A 19,479-nucleotide genomic window follows, 5' to 3' on the forward strand; every position below is an offset into this window, starting at 1 on the left:
GGTCTCTATCGCAGCTACTCAACTGTGTCTTTGTAGTGCAAAAGCACCCATAGACAATACTTAAACAAATGAGTATGGCTGTGTTCTGATAAAATTTTATTTACAAAATCAGGCAGCAGATTATAGTTTGCTGACCCCGGTCAGTCAGATCAGTCAGCTATTTCTGACTCAATAGTAACATTTTAAGAGATTGTGACAAAGGCAGGTGATTTTATAAAATTATCTGGCCCTTTACAGAAAAATCAAAGGTCACATGGGAAGGAGGAAGTCACAGATGGCATACTAGATTGGGAAGGATCTTTGAAAGTCCAGGACAGAATGAGAACCCTTTGTGTCACTGAGGCAGTGCCAAAGGCTACTGAAAGGTCTCATGTTAGTAGAGAGGGGACATGGGTCCAGCCAACTGAACTTTCTCATATTACTAGTTGCCATTAAGCACTTACTATGAGCCACTTACTAGCATTTTACATGAAATAATTAATCCTTAACATTACACTTATGAAGGACATACTATTATTATTCTCCTTTTCTTGGTAAGCAACCTGAGGCCCTGACAGCTCAGTGGCTTGCCCAAGCTCATTTGAGCTAGTAAATTGTGGAGACAGGGTTCCAACCTAGTCAGTGTGGATCCAAAACTCACCCTTTTTCTAGAGCAGGATCTGGCAAATTTTGGTTCTTGGGCCAAATCCAGGTTGCCACCTGTCTTTGTTTAGCCCACAATATATAAGAATGGGTTTTACACTTTTAAATGGTTGGAAAAAATCAAAAGAAGGATATTTCGTGACATGTACAAATTACATGACATTCAAATTTCAGTGTCCATAAAGTTTTACTGGAACACAGCCACACTTACTCGTTTTCAAGATGCTTTTGTGGCTGATGTTGTACAACAGTGGCAGAGTTGAGTAGTTGCAACTAAGACTGTATGGCCTGCAAAGCTGAAAATAGTCACCATCTGACCCTTTACAGAAAAAGTTTACCAACCCCTCTTCTATAGCATAAGGTCGAATTGTGAGCTATGATGTTGATATTTTCCCCCTGGCTGACCTGGCGTTCCTATCATAGCTCACTTACCTGGTCAGAGGATTTTCTGCTTTGTCCTTCTTTTTGTCTTTGGTGTGTGTTAGGTGCCTTCTTGTTTAGGTTGGGAATTTTATTTTATTCGCTTTAGTATCCTCTTCATTTTAACTCTGCAGATGTGAGTCACACCACACATTTCTAGGGAAGGATTCTCAACCTTCTAGTTTATTGACACCAATGGGATGACGTGGGATATGGAGAGGCTACAGTCTCTTAAGGGTTTACAGTTCTGACCGGAATTCAGACCAGAGAAAAGTTGGGTTTTGTTTTTGTTTTTTCTTTTTCCAATAAGATGTCTAATAGCAGCTTAAAAAATGTTTTGTGGAGTAGAAACTACGTACTCTTCCACATTGCATCTTGAGAAACATAAAACTAATAATTAAACTCTTAGTAAATGTCTTAGAAGTCTGTGCACTTGTCTCCAGGTTTTTCCCCTTAACAGAGGGTCTGTCTTTGCACCATCATTATATGAATAGATAATTAATATTATGTAACTCTTCATCTTGGAATCATAGCTAATTAAAGAGGTGATATCAAATTTGGCTTGCTTTAGAATAGAGAAAGTGAGTGTGGAATCTTTTTAGAACGTGGAGCTATAGATTGTGGGTAGTCATTTAAAAAGCAGGTTAGCTGTACAAAAAAAAATAGTACATTTCTCCGACATAATGCTTATTCAGTCAGTAATTAAGCTGACTCAGCAAAGGGACCTAAGGCACATTCAGTTAAGAATGACTTGTGAAGCTTTTTGCGTTTTAAAAAACTCCATCTGCATTTGGTTTTTGTTCAGATCTTTTCTTGTTGTATTTTAATGTGTCCTAATGCATGTTACATGTTTCATCTGGACTAAGAACAGTGCCAATAATTTTCATCTCTCCGTTCCTTCCTTCCTTCGTCTTCTCACCTTCCCAGCATTTATAATCCTAAATTTTGGAATATTGTTCTACTTTTTAAGTGAATTTTATCACAAAGATTTATTTAAACAATGTATGTCAGGTGTAATCATGTTTGTTTAGTTGTTATGTTGTCAATATATATCCATGTAGCCATAGTTTGTTTATTTCCACTGCTGTAGAATATTCTATTGTGTGATTATAACCCAACTTATTTATCCATTCTCCTGTTACTGGATGGGTAATTTGGGTTGTTTCCTGCTTTTTTTTCTATTTCAGACCTGCGTGTGCAATCTTTTACATGCCTCACAGTACACCTATACAGGGTTTTGCTTAGATACAGTGTTACTCAAAGTGTGGTTGGTGGACCGGTTGCCACTTTAAGATCAGGAGTTTGCATTGCTAAGCTATCTGTTTAATTCAGTTGTCACTTTTTCGTAAGGTGAATTTCTTGATAAAGGAAAGGAAGAGCATTGAACATTTTTGAACATCAAACCTTGAACATTCTTGCTTAACTCCTTATTTTGTTGTGGACTCGTCCTATGAGTTGTACTGTTTTAGGAAATGCCAGGCTTTTTCCCCAAAGTAGGTGTACCAGTTGACACTTCGACCAGTAACACTTGATCCGACACTTCCTAGTGTTAGACTCTGCTGATGTAGTTTATATAAAATGACATTCCATTGTGGTTTTAAGTTACATTTCTCTGAACTAATTTGAGTATCTTAGATTTGTTGGTCATATGTCATTCTGTAAAACAACTGTTCTTGTCTTTTGCTCACTTTTCATATTTTTCTGTGTAAATCTGATAAACTGATCTTTTACTTACGTGCTGCTTGTGTTTTCTCCCGTACTGTTACTTGTTTTTTCTTTTTGGCATCTTCTAATGAAAAGAAGTCTTTGATTTTAATAGTTTGTCTTTTATTTTATGGTTAGCACTTTTTGCATCATATTTTTAAGATATCATTCGTTTTATTTTTTCACCTATGTCTTTATCTAGAATTGATTTTTGTTAACATACTGAAATGCAGTTGCTTTTGTATGTTAATTTTGTAGCTAACCACCTTGCTAAACCCTGTGATTATTTCTGGTAACTTTTCTGCACATTCTTCTAGGTATGGTTTTATTTTCTGCAAATCATAACTGTTTTCTTCTTTCCTTTCTAGCCCTCTTTAATTTTTTTTCTTAAAGATTGGCACCTGAGCTAACAACTATTGCCAATCTTCTTTTCTTTTCTTTTTTTTTTTCTGCTTTTTCTCCGCAAATCCCGGCGGTACATAGTTGCCTATTTTAGTTTTGGGTCCTTCTACTTCTGGTGTGTGGGACGTCATGTCATCTCAGCATTGCCTAATGAGCAGTGCCATGTCCATGCCCAGGACTCCAACCGGCAAAACCCTGGGCTACTCAAGCGGAGCACGAGAACTTAACCACTCGGCCATGGGGTGGGCCCTAATTTAATTTTCTTAATTGACTACCTTGGCTATGACCTCCATGACGATATTGAAGGGAAATAGTAATACTGGTATCTGTGTCTTGCTCTTGATTTTAAAGAGAATACTCTAGGAATCTCTCCATGAGGAATGACATTTGTTGTAGGATTATTGATAACAGTCTTTTTTCTTTTTCTTTTTTAAAGATTTTTTTTCCTTTTTCTCCCCAAAGCCCCCGGTACATAGTTGTATATTCTTCGTTGTGGGTTCTTCTAGTTGTGGTATGTGGGACGCTGCCTCAGCGTGGTCTGATGAGCAGTGCCATGTCCGCGCCCAGGATTCGAACCAACGAAACACTGGGCCGCCTGCAGCGGAGCGCACGAACTTAACCACTCGGCCCCGGGGCCAGCCCCGATAACAGTCTTTTGAGAGCTCAGGAACTTTCCTTGTATCCCTGATTTTCCAGGAACTTGTCATGAATGATAATGAGTTTTATCAGACACTTTTCATGCATGTGATCAAATGAGTTTATAGACTTATTAATGTTTAATCAGTAAGTCACCTTTCTGTTGCTGTCATATTATTTTGTCATAATGTATTGCTTTTTTTACATACTGCTATGTTCTGTTTTCAGTTAGTTTGCTTAGGAGTTTTTTATTTGTGATTATGAATGAGATTTAGCCCCGTGGCCTCCAATATTCCTTAGCTGTTGTCCATATCTGATTTGGGAATCAGGGTTATACTGGCCTCATAGAATGAGTTAGAGAGTATTCCCTCTCCTATTCTCTGGAGAAGTTTATGTGAGATTGTGATCATCTTGTCCCTAAAAGTTTGGTAGAATTCCCCAGTAAAAAACATCTGGACCTGTGGTGTTTTTGTTTGTTTTCTATCATAGGACTCAGGACTTCCTTTTCTTCTTGAATCTGTTTGGTAAAATAAATTTTCTAATAATTTGGGCATTTAATCTAATTTTTCTGTTTTGCTTGGTATAAAGTTTTTCAGAGTACCTTATCACTTCCTTTTTGACCTCTGCTTTATCAATAGTTATGACCCTTCTTCCTTCCATTCTTAATATAACTAGTTTGTACCTTATCTTTTCTTGATCTTTCATACCAGAGATTTATCAGTTTTATTAATCATTTTAGAGAACCAAGTTTGGAGTATATTGATTCTCTCTGTTATATATTTTTAAACTCTGTATTGTATTTTTGTTTTTTATTTCTTTGATTTTTACCCTATTTTTTCTCCCTACCTTTTGTATTCTGTTATTCTTTTTTCTGCTTTCTTATAAAGGGTATGTATAGTTCATAAACTTTGAAACATTTTTCCTTTTCTAATGTAAATATAAGGCTTTACATTTAAAAGTGCTATTTTTACTGATTCCCAAAATTATATTTCTAAGCACAGAGAAATTTATCTCTGTATTTTAAACTTCTAATTTCATTGCATTGTGGTGAGAAAACTTGGACTGTGTGTCATTGACTTTTTGAAATTTATGAGTACTTGCTTAATGACTTAATTTGTGATCAGTATTTTTAAAATGTTCCATGTGAGCTTGAAATTAATGTGTATATATTCTCTAATTGGTGGATGTAATTCTGCGTGTATACATTAGAACCATTTTGCTGTGTTCACATCCACCGTGTATTCTTAACTGAGAGAAGTATGTACATTTTCATTTCTGTCAGTTTTGTCTGTCACTTTTGGCTCTATATAATTTGACACTCTTAGGTTTCTAAAAGTATAAAAATTAACAATTTTCTGGTCAATTAAACCTTTTCTTCAATTTATTGTTACCCTTTATTTCTAAAAATACTCTATTCTTCATGCCTATACTGAGTAATAGTACCATGGAAAGGCCACCATTTCTTGGATTCGTTTCTGCCTGGCATATCCTTTTCCATATTTGCATATTTTCCATCCTCCTGTTCTATAATGGATCATTTCTTTAGACATGATTTACAGTTTTCACCAGATTTAATCTGTTTACCCTGACTTCATTTCTAGAAAATTTTTTGTTTTTGTTTTAAATCTCTGATCATCTCTAATACTCGCTTGTTGATTGGAGATCTTTATGATTCTCTTTTATTTATTTACATATTGTGTCCATGGCTGTGCCAGATTCAGGATCTGACAGATCTCGTATTGTCAATCCTTGAGTTCTGAATCTGTTGATTAATGTTTCTGCTCAGTCTTAGTGGCTTCCTTTTTTGGTATTTGCTTTTTGTGAATTCATTGCTTGGATATCTCCTTGACTAAAATTGGGATTGGAAAAACTGTCTGCAGAGAATTCTGCTGCTTCTGGTGGCCATTGGTTGCCACTGGCTTGAGATCACATTGGCCACCGTGTGGCTGGCTCTGTGCCTGGGATTCCTTTCTCTTCCCTGGACCTGGCTATTCCATGGCCCTAGTATGTCTAGGTGACCCTGGCCCTCCAAATTTCCAAATATCTAGATCATGGCCCCACTTCTTCCATGCTTTGGTCCCACTTCTGGTACTGTAGGCTTTTGGAAGGTGATCTTTAAGAGCTTTTCTACCTTATGTGAGATTCATTATGTCCCAAAATATCACGTCCCTTGGAGTTCCTAGTCAGCCATAATTCTGGAAGCAGGAAGGAGCTGACCTCATCCTCAAGAATAAGAGAAGAGAGATTTTTCTATTCGGTAACTTTTTAACACTGTTAGTTTTAAATATGTTTGTTGAAATATGTTTAAATATTCTCATTGGGGATAAATGCTGTTAGTTTTGTTGTTTATAAGAGAATAATAAAAAAATTCACGCTATGGGATATTTGAATGTTTTTATTTAAAACCACAGCAAACCCTCATTATGTTTGATATATCTGTTTCTGTATAAAGTTCAGAAACAAAAAGTATTTATCTGATTGTGTTGTTTTGTTTTTAAAATCTTCATTAACTTATCTACAGGATATAGTTAAGATGCCCTTAGCACCGCATTCAAGGCTCTTCATTATGTAGCCGTTACCAGCATTATCTCCCTCTTTCCGATTTATCTGTCCTCCCTTTTCTAGTCATCACCAACGATTTACATTTTTCCCCTGCACCCTTGAGTTTTTTTGTCTCCATTCCTTGAAATGTCCTTCTCTCTATATACTACCACTGTCTTCCACCGCCCTTCACACCACCACGTCTGCCTAGAAAATGCGTATGTAGTCGTTCTCCTTCCCTGACTGAAACAGCTGTGCCCTCTCTGCTTCCCACAGCGTCTCATGTCTGCGCATACATGGTGGACTTGTTGGTTTGTGTCCTCTCCAGCCAGAATGTGATGCTCCTGAGGTTCAGTGAAGATCTAGCTCAGCATTGTTTCTCCAGTACCTGACTCAAACTGTGTACTCATCAAGTGTCTGTTAAATAGTAACAGGTTTCTTTATTTTTGGCTTTTTTATTTAAAGATTTTTGTTTTTATACATAGAGAAAAGTGAAAACCTTCAATGGAAAGCTCAGTACATTGTCACAAATTAACGCATTCATGTAAGCAGCCGCAAGATCAAGAAACAAATCATTACCAGCACACCAATCCCCACCCCCTTGAACCCACTTTCTGTCTACCCACCCCTTCCCTGGTTAACTATCACCTGTTTTTGAACATTAATATAAAGTATGTATTTTATGTCAGACTTCTTATGTCACCTTATAAGGTTATGACTTCCATCCATATTACTATGTGTAATTGAATTTCAGATACTTTCACAGCTATATAATAGCTTTTACTATTTTTCCATATTGTATTACTTGTTCGTATTCTTTTGCTTGTAGAAGGAGCTGAAGAGGAAAAAATGGAAACAGATACTGATGGTCAGCAGCCTGAAAAGGTGAAGTCTATGTTTGAAAAGCCACAGAGAGCATGCCTTTCATAGCATAATGGTTTGGGTTGATTTTGGTCTTTTGAATCCCTCTCAGGGGACTACAAATGATTCTATCAGCCATTTGGATTTTGCTGGTTTAAGGTATAGTTTTCACAAAGCATAATACTGGACATTTTTCACTTATTCGTTCAGGGAAGATTTATCCACTCTCTAACCTCTTCTTTTGCACTCCTTTCAGGCACAATTGGGAATATGAAAACAAAAGTTGTGGTTCTTATGAATACTGAATTGTAGGGTTTGGGTTCTGTTCTTGTACCAGAAGAGAACCTTAGAATGTTAGTGGATTTTCTAGAAGAGTTAACTGCTGGTAGAAAAATATTTAGAAAAGACTTAATGACAAAGTGACATTTGAGATAGTTTTTAAAGAACAAGTAGAACTATAAGATTGAATTGGAGGATAGGGAATTGAAGATTCCTACTGGCATTGGAGGGGAGACACTAAGGCCAGTATGCAGAGGGCGTCACAGTGCTCGGTATGTTTGTGACCCAATCCCTGTCTTGCAGAGGCTCTGAATGCGAGGTGAGCTAGGCAGAACAGGACTTTACAGCCTCTTCAAGTCAGGGCCACATGATGAGCATTTAATCACTAGTCAAGTGAATATATACAAAGAGAATTTAAAGTCTTGATAGCATGTGTTTTAAAATTGTATATAGATAAGGAGAGGATGAGGATAATAGTAAAATTAATTATGATTCTCACAATGTTCCAAATAGTATGTTTTGTACTTTACATTTCTGGATTCATCTAATTCCTAAAACAGCGTCATCAAGTCACTGATAGTCTCCATTTTATAGCCAATGTTACATAATTTGTCAAGGTCACAGGATTTCAAAATCAGCAAATGATACCAAATACCAGAGAAATTGAAGTTTTCAGTCCTCAGAGCATGATCACTGATGCTCTCTTAGAAACCATTAGCAAATGGCTGTATTAAAGGGCTTTGTCGGGGCCGGCCTGGTGGCGCAGTGGTTAAGTGCTCATGTTCTACTTTGGCAGCCTGGGGTTCGCCGGTTTGGATCCTGGGTGCAGACATGGCACCGCTTGGCAAAGCCATGCTGTGGTAGGCGCCCCACATATAAAGTAGAGGAAGATGGGCACGGATGTTAGCTCAGGGCCAGTCTTCTTCAGCAGAAAGAGGAGGATTGGCAGCAGTTAGCTAAGGGCTAATCTTCCTCAAAAAAAGTGGGGAGCGCTTTGTCAACTTTTTATTTCAGCAGCATTCCATCTTCTTGGTTGGTAACGTGCATTTTAAACGCCCTTGGTCCTTTTGAACAACTAATCAATTATTTATTTACTAAGTATTTATCTATTTTACTGATAAATAATATAAATGAATTCCCCTGACATTCCTTTGGACATCGTAACCCTGGCCTTATAGCAAAGGGTGCAGAGAAGGGAGGGACTATGGGATTTTGAGGTGTATTATCTTGTGAGCACTGAGGTGTTGAGATAGTGAAAGATATTTCCTGAATTTATTAATTTCTGTTCCAGCTTTTCTCTCCAAGACCCTTCTGAACTTAGTCCCCTTCTTGCCAAAAAATAGTGAAACTTTTTGTTATTCTAAGATAATATCACTTGTAAAAGGACCATTTTTTGATCACTTTCTATCCTCTTTTTTTGTACCCCTTTCAGGCAGAAAATAAAGGGGAAAATGAAACAGATGAAGGTGATAAAGCACAAGATGGAGAAAATGAAAAAAATGGTGAGAAGGAACAGGATAGTGAAGTTAGTGAGGATGCCAAATCAGGTAATTTAAAGAAACTCTTTAGGCTTTATTATGTAAAACTATAAAAAAGTACTAGAGAAATGTGGGTAGTTTAATTGTGTAGAAATATTTCCTCATTTATTTTGGGTTATTTCTTAATGTAACAATAAATCTATGTTTGAGTTTTATTTTGTATGTAGATACCAGTGCTAATGTTAGTGGCTAGATTGTTTTCAGTTGTTTATATACACTCAAGTTGTTCAGCGTGACTCAAGTTATTCACACCTAGCTTTTTATTTTATTTTCGGTGCCAGTTGCTGGCATATCCCATCGTGCCTCTCTCAGAACACTTGCAGAAGTGCTGTGTTCTCGATTTCTGATTTCCTCCAGACCCTAGGGTTTCCCAGAGCGTTTCATTGACTGATGAACAAATGTGTTGGTCTTAGGGCTTGGTTCCCCTGAATTTTCCTTTATATCCAAGGGAACTACACAGAGAGCTTAGAGAAGTGAAGGGAAGACAAAGTGTGCTATTTAGAAAATCCATCTCAAATAGAGGCAGACTTATATACATGGAATGGTTCAGCAAAAATCTTAAAAAGAAAAATAGACACTGAGATCTCTTTGTAACGTCAGTCCTAGTTTGTCATGTGGCAGAGGTGAGAAATAAGATGGCTTATTGAGACTGGGCACGCTGGTAATAAAGCTTTCTGATCTTTTTCAGAAGAAAAGGAGACTGATGAGAACAAGGAACTCACTGATACTTGTAAAGAAAGAGAAAGTGATATTGGAAAGAAAAAAGTAGAACATGAAATCTCTGAAGGAAATGTAGCCACAGCCGCAGCAGCTGCTCTTGCCTCAGCTGCAACCAAAGCCAAGGTTTGCCCCTGACAGCCCTTTTCCAGTGCTCTCTTAAGCCATGAATGGTCGTATTGTTTTTAGGTTATTGGGAACATTTAGTATAAAGAGCCTTGCACCCAATAGGAGGTGGCTATTTCCTTGAATGACGTTTCTAGGTTAAGAATTCCACAAGCAGGAGGAGGATGGTAGAAATAGTAGACTTGGTCCTAAAGGGTGACTGCCTTTGATGCATTCATTGTGTCATTCAGCCTTGTGAAGACTGCAGAAATTGAAGGCAGAATTTTAAGTCTCTCTAATTTGCCTGCAGAACTTGTCTTGGACTATTGTTTCAGTTTCTACCAGATTGAAATATGTGTGATTTTTAAGACAAAAATCTGTTTCTTTGTATAAATACTTCACCCTGCTCTTACAGACTGAAAGGAGAGAGAAGGAACCTAAAATAGCTCTTTTTCTTCTTGAATTTGCCAGCTTTTCTGGGGGTGGTTTTCTCTATTTATAACATAGTATTGGCTCCACAGCATATTTAAAAAGAAGAGAGAATGTTACTTTCCCTGCTTTGTGTTAATTTAGCATTTTAAAGCATTCCAGGCATGAATATGTGAAATTTTCAAAAACCTCTTCACCTCTTCCCCATTTTACCCTCAGAAGTAGTTTTCTTCCATCTTGGGTTACCGCATCAAGCAGTAAGTTACTGGAACATACCTAATCGTTTTATTTTGAGATGTTCTTAATCCATTGGTAAAGATGTTCTTTCATGGTCTTTAATTTCCCCAGACCATTCAGCTGCTGCGAACTACTTCTCCAAGTGTTTGATCTGTGGAGCGTGATTTATAAGAGATGATCCAGTTCGAACCGTAACACCACTGTTTTGAGTGCCCAACCACTGGACCTAGGTGTAGCTGGAGGAGAGGGGTGTTTACAGGCCACAGTCATTCTCAGCCAGTCCAAACAGATACCCTAGCTGATTCTTACTATTACTAGCTTGAAGTAGCTCTTTTTGAGGTCTCGCATATTCAGGACCTTAAGGATTGTCTTGGGCATATTTTCTCATTTTATGAATGAGGAGCTGGAAGGTAGGAGGGCTTCCCTCCTTTTTGCCCTTTACCAGCACGCAGCAGAGCCACCTACCCCATCTTCAAACCTGCAGCCTCAGGTTTTCTTTGACTCCTCTTGTTCTTTCATTTTCTGTAGGTCTTCAGCCACCAGATCCTTTGTGGCGCATTAGTTCCTGTGGTAATGCCCAGCCCATTGCTGCTCCCTTAGGTCAGCCTCCATCCTCTCTTGCCTGTCTCCTTCATCTCATTTCTCTGTCCTTCAGCCAGAGTAATCTTTTTTGGTCTTTAGTTTTTTATTGAAGTATAACTTAACATTCAAATAAGTGGATATATACGTCTACAGCTAGTGAATTTTTCGCAGACTGATCCCACCTGTGAGCTCATATACAGCACTCACGTTAAGCAACATAATATTAGCAGCCCACCAGAAGCTTCCCCATATTCCCTTCCAGTTACTGTGCCTCCCCTCGAGAGTGGTTGCTCGCCTGTCCCCTAACTCCATGGATTAGTTTCTCCTATTTTTGACTTCACGTAAATGGACTCATACAGTATGCAGAAGAATCTTTATAAACATGAGCATGTTGCTTTCTTAAATAACTTCCATATCTCTCTCAGGCTAACATTTCATACTCTTTAGTGGGGAATTCAGGAGGTTTTCATGATCAGTACCTTTCTCAGTTCTCAAGTGTCATTTCTTGCCTCTGTCCTGAAGTGTTTCTTGCAGTTCCACCAGACTGCCCCCACTCTGACTCGTCTCCAGCTCAGCTGTTTTGGACACTCTTTCCTCTCACAGAGCATGGTTCTCTCACTCTTCCTCTCCATTATTTTTCCTGTCTATACCACCATGTGTGCTTCACTGTAGGTTGCCAGAGAAAGCTAAAATGGTAGATTACCATAAAAAAAACTTATGAATGCTTCATGATGTTTTCATAGCTGATGAAGACATAATGGCCTCATGGCTGTTAATATGTACGACTCTTGGGCACAGAAGTTTGTGCACTGTGCACTACTCACCATCTTGCCACAGTTTTTTGATTCCTTCACGGCACAGAAACTGCTTTTGTGGAGCAATTGCCTTGGCCCTTAGATATTCCACACAAGGTTTAGAAGAGTATCCAAAGAACGTTTTCTTTCCAGGTCACTGAATTTTCAGTCCCTCATCATCACTCATTCTTATTTCTAATAACTGGGTACTTAGATCTTCATTCTCAAAACATCTGTGTTTTCCAGTGATTTGTGAAAGCAATACAGATGCTTGTGCTACATGACTTGGCACATATGAACTGTTCAGTGCCGCTTATAGCTGGATCAAATACATTTCACAGCACACATAATCATTTTTGTGCTACATGATAATTAAGGGGTAAGGAATTCACTGAAATTACTGTAATTAGTACAACTTATCTAGCCAATCCAAGTTTTCTCTTATTCTCTTTTTGTTGTTCTGTGTCTATAAACAGCTTTGTTATTAAGAGTTTTCCTTGATAACATTTTAATTGTTTGTCACACTCTGACATAGAGTAGTAATTAAAGGTTCTGGATCTTGCTCCAAAAGAGATGGTGTGGGCATGCTTTCTGGCTTTTCCCTATCCTTGCCATATGAGGGACTCTTCGGAAGTATATCCATTTTTTCATTCTACCTGCAGATGAGCTGTGAATTGACTCACCTAAAGAGTGGTCTGTGGGTGCGAGAAGGAATATCCTTGACCAGGTGCTCTGGATCCCTTCCATCTGGCTGTTTATGTTTAGCTGGAAGGAAGCATCCAGAACTATTGCTGGAATAAATTAGAAACCCCAGAAGCTGGAACATGTTCTCTTTTGTCAGCAGCAGTAGGATTCATTTCTTCCAAGCTGGCAGAGATCATATTTTCTTAAGACCACAGACATTTCCTTCATATCTATGCTACCACCACCCCATGCCCCCATACATTAAAATGGCTAAAGTAGGTTTGTCTTCACAGTAACTGGGTGTTAGTTTTGGGCCAACAGGAAGATTCGTTCTTACCCCTCAGAAATCCTTCTTACTTGTTCCCTTATGCCTGAAATTTTTCTTGAGATAGGAAAATTTTCATTGTACATTTTAGTCACAAGGATTTACCAGATAAGCATTGAATGAAATTGATTTACACTACATGCAATGATCCTTGATACCATATCTTTTTACTTGATGATTCTGAGAAGAGAAGACGGAAGGAAAAGTTGACCTATGTGATCATTTTCCCTACAGTTAACCCTGTTCACTTTCATCCTTATATGACTAAATAGAAACTGCTTCTATTCTACCAGCTAGAATCCATGCTTTGTTATGTAAAGTTCACCTCAACTCTATTCCATCCAAGTTGCTTCTTATCATTAACCTTTTGTTTTTCGTTTTGGTGAGGAAGATGGGCCCTGAACTAATGTCTGTTGGCCAGTCTTCCTCTTCTTGCTTGAGAAAGATTGTCACTGAGCTAACATCTCTACCAGTCTTCCTCTGTTTTGTATATGGGATGCCACCACAGCATGGCTTGATGAGCGGTGTGTAGGTCTGCATCCAGGATCCAAACTGGTGAACCCTGGGCCACCGAAGTGGAGCATGTGAACTTAACCACTATGCTACCGGCCCGGCCCCTCATTAATCATTTAAGTTGTTTCTCCCACATTCCATACATCTGTGGCAGACTCTCACACCTCATCTTCCTTGTTAGGTTCTGTAAAACTGGTATGAGAAGGGATGAGGCTCTCTCTGTACCCCTCCTTTTGGAAGGCCCTGGTCATCATTGTTGCCAGACAGTTCAAGAATCTATAGGCTAAGCAGAGGCAGTGCTCCTGCTCCAGTTGTCCATTGCCATATAACTGCCACAAAACTCAGTGGCTTGAAACCGTGATCATTTTATTATATCTTTCATTTTTACAAGTGAGAAACTCAACCAGACTCAGCTGGAAAAATCGCTCCATGTGGCATTGGCTTGGTTCACTCAGTGGTCGCCTCATGGCTGGACTTCTCTGGAAGGCCTGAGCTGACTTCACTCATATACCTAAAGCCTGGGCTGGGATGGCTGCACCCCCTGGGGGCTGGCTGGCATCACTGTTTCCACATAGTCTCTCTAAGCGGTTATCTTGGGCTTCTTCATGGTGGGTTGGTATCCGAGTACTTGGACTTTTTATCATAGCAGCTTATAACTTTAAGAGAAAAGTGTCCCTAGTGACAAGAAGGGGAACCTGCTGGTATCTTTTGTCTTGGGCCCCCAATCTGTCACTGCATAACTTTTTCCCAACTCTACTGGTCAAAGGTTCTATTCAAATTCAAGGTGAGGGGATCATAGACCACACCTCTAGATGGAAGACATGCCACCTTAACCCACCGCAGTCTGCCCTCTGTCACAAATTACATACATTTCTGCCGCTTGCAAAATAAACATCCCTTTCAGCTAAGGCTGAAGGTGCAAGATCTTAGCTAAATCAGGTCCAGGTACAGGTGAAGCTCCTTAGGAGTGGTTATTCGAGTACAACTCCTTGCATCGGTCTTCTCAATTTGAAGAATCTGTGGACTAATGTAACAGTGGTGAGACACGTGAAGGGTAACTACTCACATTCAGAAAGTGTGAAAAGGGGAGGCACAGAGCCCTCGTGATTCATAGCAATTTTGAAATCTAGCCAGGCACACATTTCCACTTTCTTGATCAGGGCCCAGTCCTACCTCCTGAGAATTATTCTCTATAGCTTTTGACTTGACCCAACCCTCTGGGCTGTTTTGCCTTCTTAGTCTTCCTTTCTCATTAATAAATTAGCCCAGTTTTGCTGAGTGGCGTTCTTGGTCTGCTTTCTATTTGTTTGTCGTAGGCTTCTTTTTCAGTTTATATCGTCCCTCTCCACATCGATCCAAGGTGGTATAATTTCTTTTAAATTTTGTGGGATTTCTTTGTGTAAATATAATTCCCATTAGGCAAAAGCTACACCTTTAGTTAAAATACTGTGAAAGAACAAAGCCCTTAAGATTTTTAGAAGCCTTTTTGTCTAGTTAAAAGGATCTAAGAGATTTCTAACTCCAGGAATAGTGATGTGAAGAGATTAAGGGCCATAGAGGCAACATAAAAACCATTTACAACCAGAGTAAATAAATTATCAGAAACAAATATTTCAGGGCACGGATATCAACCAGGCAGACAACAAAAGGAGAATCAGTTGTTCTTCAGAAGCAGTAGAACTTTAGCTCAGAAATTGTGAAAAAAGTTCAGGTGTTCCAACTGAAAAAAAGAAATTTGGCTGACTGAAAACTTTCCAAATGTGATGGAAAACATTAACTTATAGATCCAAGAAGATGAAGAAACAATATCGGAGACATGCTCTTAAAGATACTAAGAGGCCTTCCTGTATAGTAGAGAGGATGTAAGAGGCATCCCCTTAAGATTCTTCGAAACCCCACTGCGCACTCACTTCTCAAGCTCTTACAGCCACGCTTTGAGCTATTTCCTCTGAGGCTGTGCTTTACTGGGAGTGTTCTGGATTTGATCTTTGCCCTCAAGCCATTTCCTAGTTTCAGACTCTTACTAGGAGTAACCAGAGATAAGAAACAGGTTTTTTTTTTTAAGATTTTATTTTTCCTTTTTCACCCCAAAGCTCCCCGGTACATAGTTGCATATTTTTAGTGGTGGGTCCTTCTAGTTGTGGCATGTGGGACGTCGCCTCAGCATGGCCTGATAAGCAATGCCATGTCTGCGCCCAGCATCCGAACCGGTGAAACCCTGGACTGCTGAAGCAGAGTGCGCGGACTTAACCACTCGGCCCCGTGGCCAGCCCCAAGAAAGAGTTTTATTTTCAAACCCTGCTCTGTTTCTTCTAAATTGTCTAGGAGATTTCTAACTCCAATAACAATTCTCTGAAAACTGAATAGTTGTTTCTTTGGTTCCTTTCTCCTCTAGCTGCTTATAATAAAAGACAAAAAGAATGTTTACATTTTGCCTAGAAATCACTCCAGCCAGATCTACAGGTCATTAATTATTCTTTTTATTTCCCACATCACTAGAGGTGACTGTGTTTCCAAACTTTGTGCTACTATATAATAAAAATCTGCTTATCTCCAACCTCCATTAATATTTCCCTTTCTGTCTTTGAAGCTCTCACTAATGGTTTCTTGAGACCTTTTTAGCTTGTACTCCACTACATGATCCCAAAGCCAAAGTCACATTTTAGGTTTTTGTTAAAATAGCACCCCATTTCCAAATACCAAATTCTTTTCCGATAGCAAAGCTTAGTGGTTTGGAAAACAACCGTTTTATCATATGTCATGATTTTGTGAAATTTGAACACCAAACACTTGGGTAATTCTGCTCCATGTGGTATCAGTTGAGTCATTTCGTGGTATTCACCTAACAGGTAGGTTCAAGTCCTAGGTCTTGGCAGGGGTAGCTGGGTCCTTCCTCTCATGTCATCTTGGGGGCTCTCCCTGTGGTCTCTCTAGCCAGGTGCTCATACTTCTTACGTGGTAGCTTGGGACTCCCAGAAAGAATGTTTCAAGAGACAGGACGTGAAGTTCCCAGGCTGGGAACCGGAAAATGGCTCCAGTATTTTCTGTTGGTCAGGGTAGTCAGAGGGCCTTCCTGATTCAGCAGGAGGGATCATAGACCCTACCTCTAGATGGAAGGCCAATGAGTTTGTGGCCATCTTTAATGTATCATAAGTCCTTTTTAAGAATTACCCAGGAAAGTAGCCACTAAAATATCAGTAGTTCTTAATAGGCAGTGGGAGATAATTAACAGGCCTTTGGATTTGGAATTTAAAATTTTAGTTCTAGGTGTGCCATTAAAGTAACTTTTCTGAACCTGTATCATTTGTTTGAATCAGAAGTCCTTTCTTATTTGCGTTTCTTACAAGATTATTTTAAGAATTAGTTAAACTAATTTATAAAAAAGCATTCTAGAGCCAGCTCTGATGGCCTAGTGGTTAAAGTTCGGTGCTCTCACTGCTTTGGCAGCCCGAGTTCGCTTCCCACTTGCAGAACCACACTTACCATACTGTGGTGGCGGCTCACATAGAAGAACTAGAACAACTTACAACTGGAATATACAGCCATGCACTGGGCTCTGGGGACGGGGAGGGAAAAAAAGCAATCTGTAGGCTGAAAAGTGCCATACTTTGATTATTCTTTAGACCAGAATTTGAGTGCCCATTATGTGCCAGACACTACTAGAATGCTAGGTTTATTTGATGCCTAAAGTAGATGTGGAGAGTCCCTGCTTAGGAACTTACAGTCGTCCTGTTAACCTTGAACCTCACAGTCATTTGAGTTGAGACAATAAGACTGTACATTTAGTTGTGAAAGAAAAGGAAAAAACTAAAGAAATATGTATAAAATGCTGGAAATGGAACCTTGAGGAGTGAATCTATTAGGTGACATCTAATTATGGATTTTATGCTATTTTAAAATTTCTTGGAATGAAACTTTTTTTTCCTCTCATGCATATATACACACAACACATAAATTTATTCTTTCCCACATTTGATTTTCACACAAATTATGTTTATAAATGGATTACTGCCTGAATAGATACTTTAAGCCCTAACAATAAAGATGTTTTGTGTGTAATATCACAGAATGATTTTAGAGATTTTTGAACTCCTTCCTCTTGTAGATGTAGAAACAGACCCAAAGACGTTAACAACACACTTTAAAGTTATTCGCAGAACGAAGACCAAAACGCAGATGTCCAAACTTAGAGTCTGGTGGTCCCAACCAACCCAGAATGATAAACTGGTAAAATTCTCCATTACAGTGAGAATGTTTTCAGACATTTTTACGATTAAAAACCCAACAGCTAGCTCAAAAAAAAAACCCACTCATCTATTTTTTTTTTAACACCTTCAATATACCAATTGTGGTTTAATTTTCTGATTTTTAAGAACAAAAAAATAAAGAACAGTGGGGGCCGTCCTGGTTGCATAGCAGTTAAGTTTGCACGCTCTGCTTTGGCAGCCCGGGGTTCGCCAGTTCGGATCCTAGGCACTAAGCTAGCACCGCTTATTAAGCCATGCTGTGGCAAGTGTCCCACATATAAATTAGAGGAAGATTGGCATGGATGTTAGCTCAGGGCCAGTTTTCCTCAGCAAAAAGAGGAGGATTGGCAGCATATGTTAGCTCAGGGCTAAGCTTCCTCAAAAGAAAAGAACAGAAAAAGGAAGGAAGCATTTGTTCAATACTCTTAACTCCTTCCTGTGTCTCAGTGTGTCACCTTGCTTGGTACCCAGTTTTGTTCCTATGCTCTCATCAGAACTGAGTTCAATTCCCAGTTCACATAACTGCGACCCTTAGCAAGATGTTTAACTTCTCTAAGCTTCAGTTTCATTCTGCATAAAATGGAGATAATACATTTCTTGGTAGGTAATTATTAGAAGTAAAAGAAATAGGGGCCGGCCCCGTGGCTCAGTGTTAAGTTCATGCGCTCCACTTCGGTGGCCCAGGGGTTCACCTGTTCAGATCCTGGGTATGGACATGGCACCACTCATCAGGCCATGCTGAGGTGGTGTCCCACATGCCACAGCTAGAAGGACCCACAACTAAGAATACACAACTATGTACTGGGGGGATTTGGGGAGAAAAGGCAGAAACAAAAAAAAAGGATTGCAACAGTTGTTAGCTCAGGTGCCAATCTTTAAAAAAAAGAAGTAAAAGAAATAGCATGAAAATACCTACTATGGTGTCTTTAAGGATACAAGTACTTAATAAATCTAATATTTCCCCCTAGTCCTTAATGCGTTCCAAAAGTTAACTGTCATTTTTGCCACCTGAGACTTTTTCTCTTAAAGTGAACATGAGTAGCAGCTGGATCCGTTAACTACTTCTGTCCCGTGCTTGGTAACCTTTATCTCATCACTTCAGTCCCCTGTGAAGGCTTCGTAATTTCCTTCAGAATCTGCTTCTGAGGCCTTTTGACTTATGCTGGATTGACTTGATATGTGTATGACACCAAATCCAGAAATTAGCAAAATTTCTTAGAGTCTTGGTAGCAGAAAGGATGCTGTTCTATGAAAGAAATTACTTTCTTGCAGATCAGAAAAACTCTCTTATGAATAACACTATGAATAATCGTTGAAGTTAAGTCAACAAAAAGGAGGTTCTTCCTCTGGACCTAGAAATACAGGAGATAGAGAAATAGCACGTTAACATATCCATTAAGATTCAACCACCAAAATTCAGAAAGTGAGACAGTACACAGGACCAGGCCTTTCTTTTCAAAGAAAGCTACTCTTCTTTTTCTCCTCTTAGAAACAAGGGTTCCAAGATGGAGGAAGATGAGAGGATGCAGTCCTTTAGTTTTAATAATTGTATAAAGAAAATCAGAGCTTATATTTAAATAAACATTATTATTATTAAGACTTGAAATATGAAAAAGCCAAATTCAGTGTGCAACATTAGTTTTTTTCTCCTGTTTTCACTCAAAACCAGATGTTATTAACCATGTCAGGGAACAGTTCTTATACTTCAGATGGGTAATTTTGATACCTATAAAAAGTTTTTTTAAACTGGACATCAGACTGTATAGTTGTATAAATCTTTAATAATAATCAAACTGCTGTAAAATTTAGAGATTCGAGTTTTG

The 19,479-nt window shown here is 38.8% G+C and overlaps 1 protein-coding gene across 4 annotated transcripts in view; it reads left to right on the top strand.

The window, feature by feature from the left end:
• The window catches only part of SMARCC1 (SWI/SNF related, matrix associated, actin dependent regulator of chromatin subfamily c member 1), a 165,609-nt gene that overhangs the window by 113,422 nt on the left and 32,708 nt on the right, over positions 1–19,479 (top strand). For 2 of the 4 annotated variants that reach the window (XM_023620516.2, XM_023620518.2), the window contains exons 22-24: positions 7,175–7,230; positions 8,918–9,032; positions 9,712–9,866. In XM_023620516.2, coding sequence (XP_023476284.2) covers positions 7,175–7,230; positions 8,918–9,032; positions 9,712–9,866 — 326 coding nt within the window. The remainder of the gene's footprint in view (positions 1–7,174; positions 7,231–8,917; positions 9,033–9,711; positions 9,867–19,479) is intronic. The other 2 variants (XM_023620517.2, XM_070237797.1) reach the window with 1 other exon arrangement.

Source organism: Equus caballus, chromosome 16 (genome assembly GCF_041296265.1).
Source record: "Equus caballus isolate H_3958 breed thoroughbred chromosome 16, TB-T2T, whole genome shotgun sequence".
Taxonomy (NCBI): domain Eukaryota; kingdom Metazoa; phylum Chordata; class Mammalia; order Perissodactyla; family Equidae; genus Equus; species Equus caballus.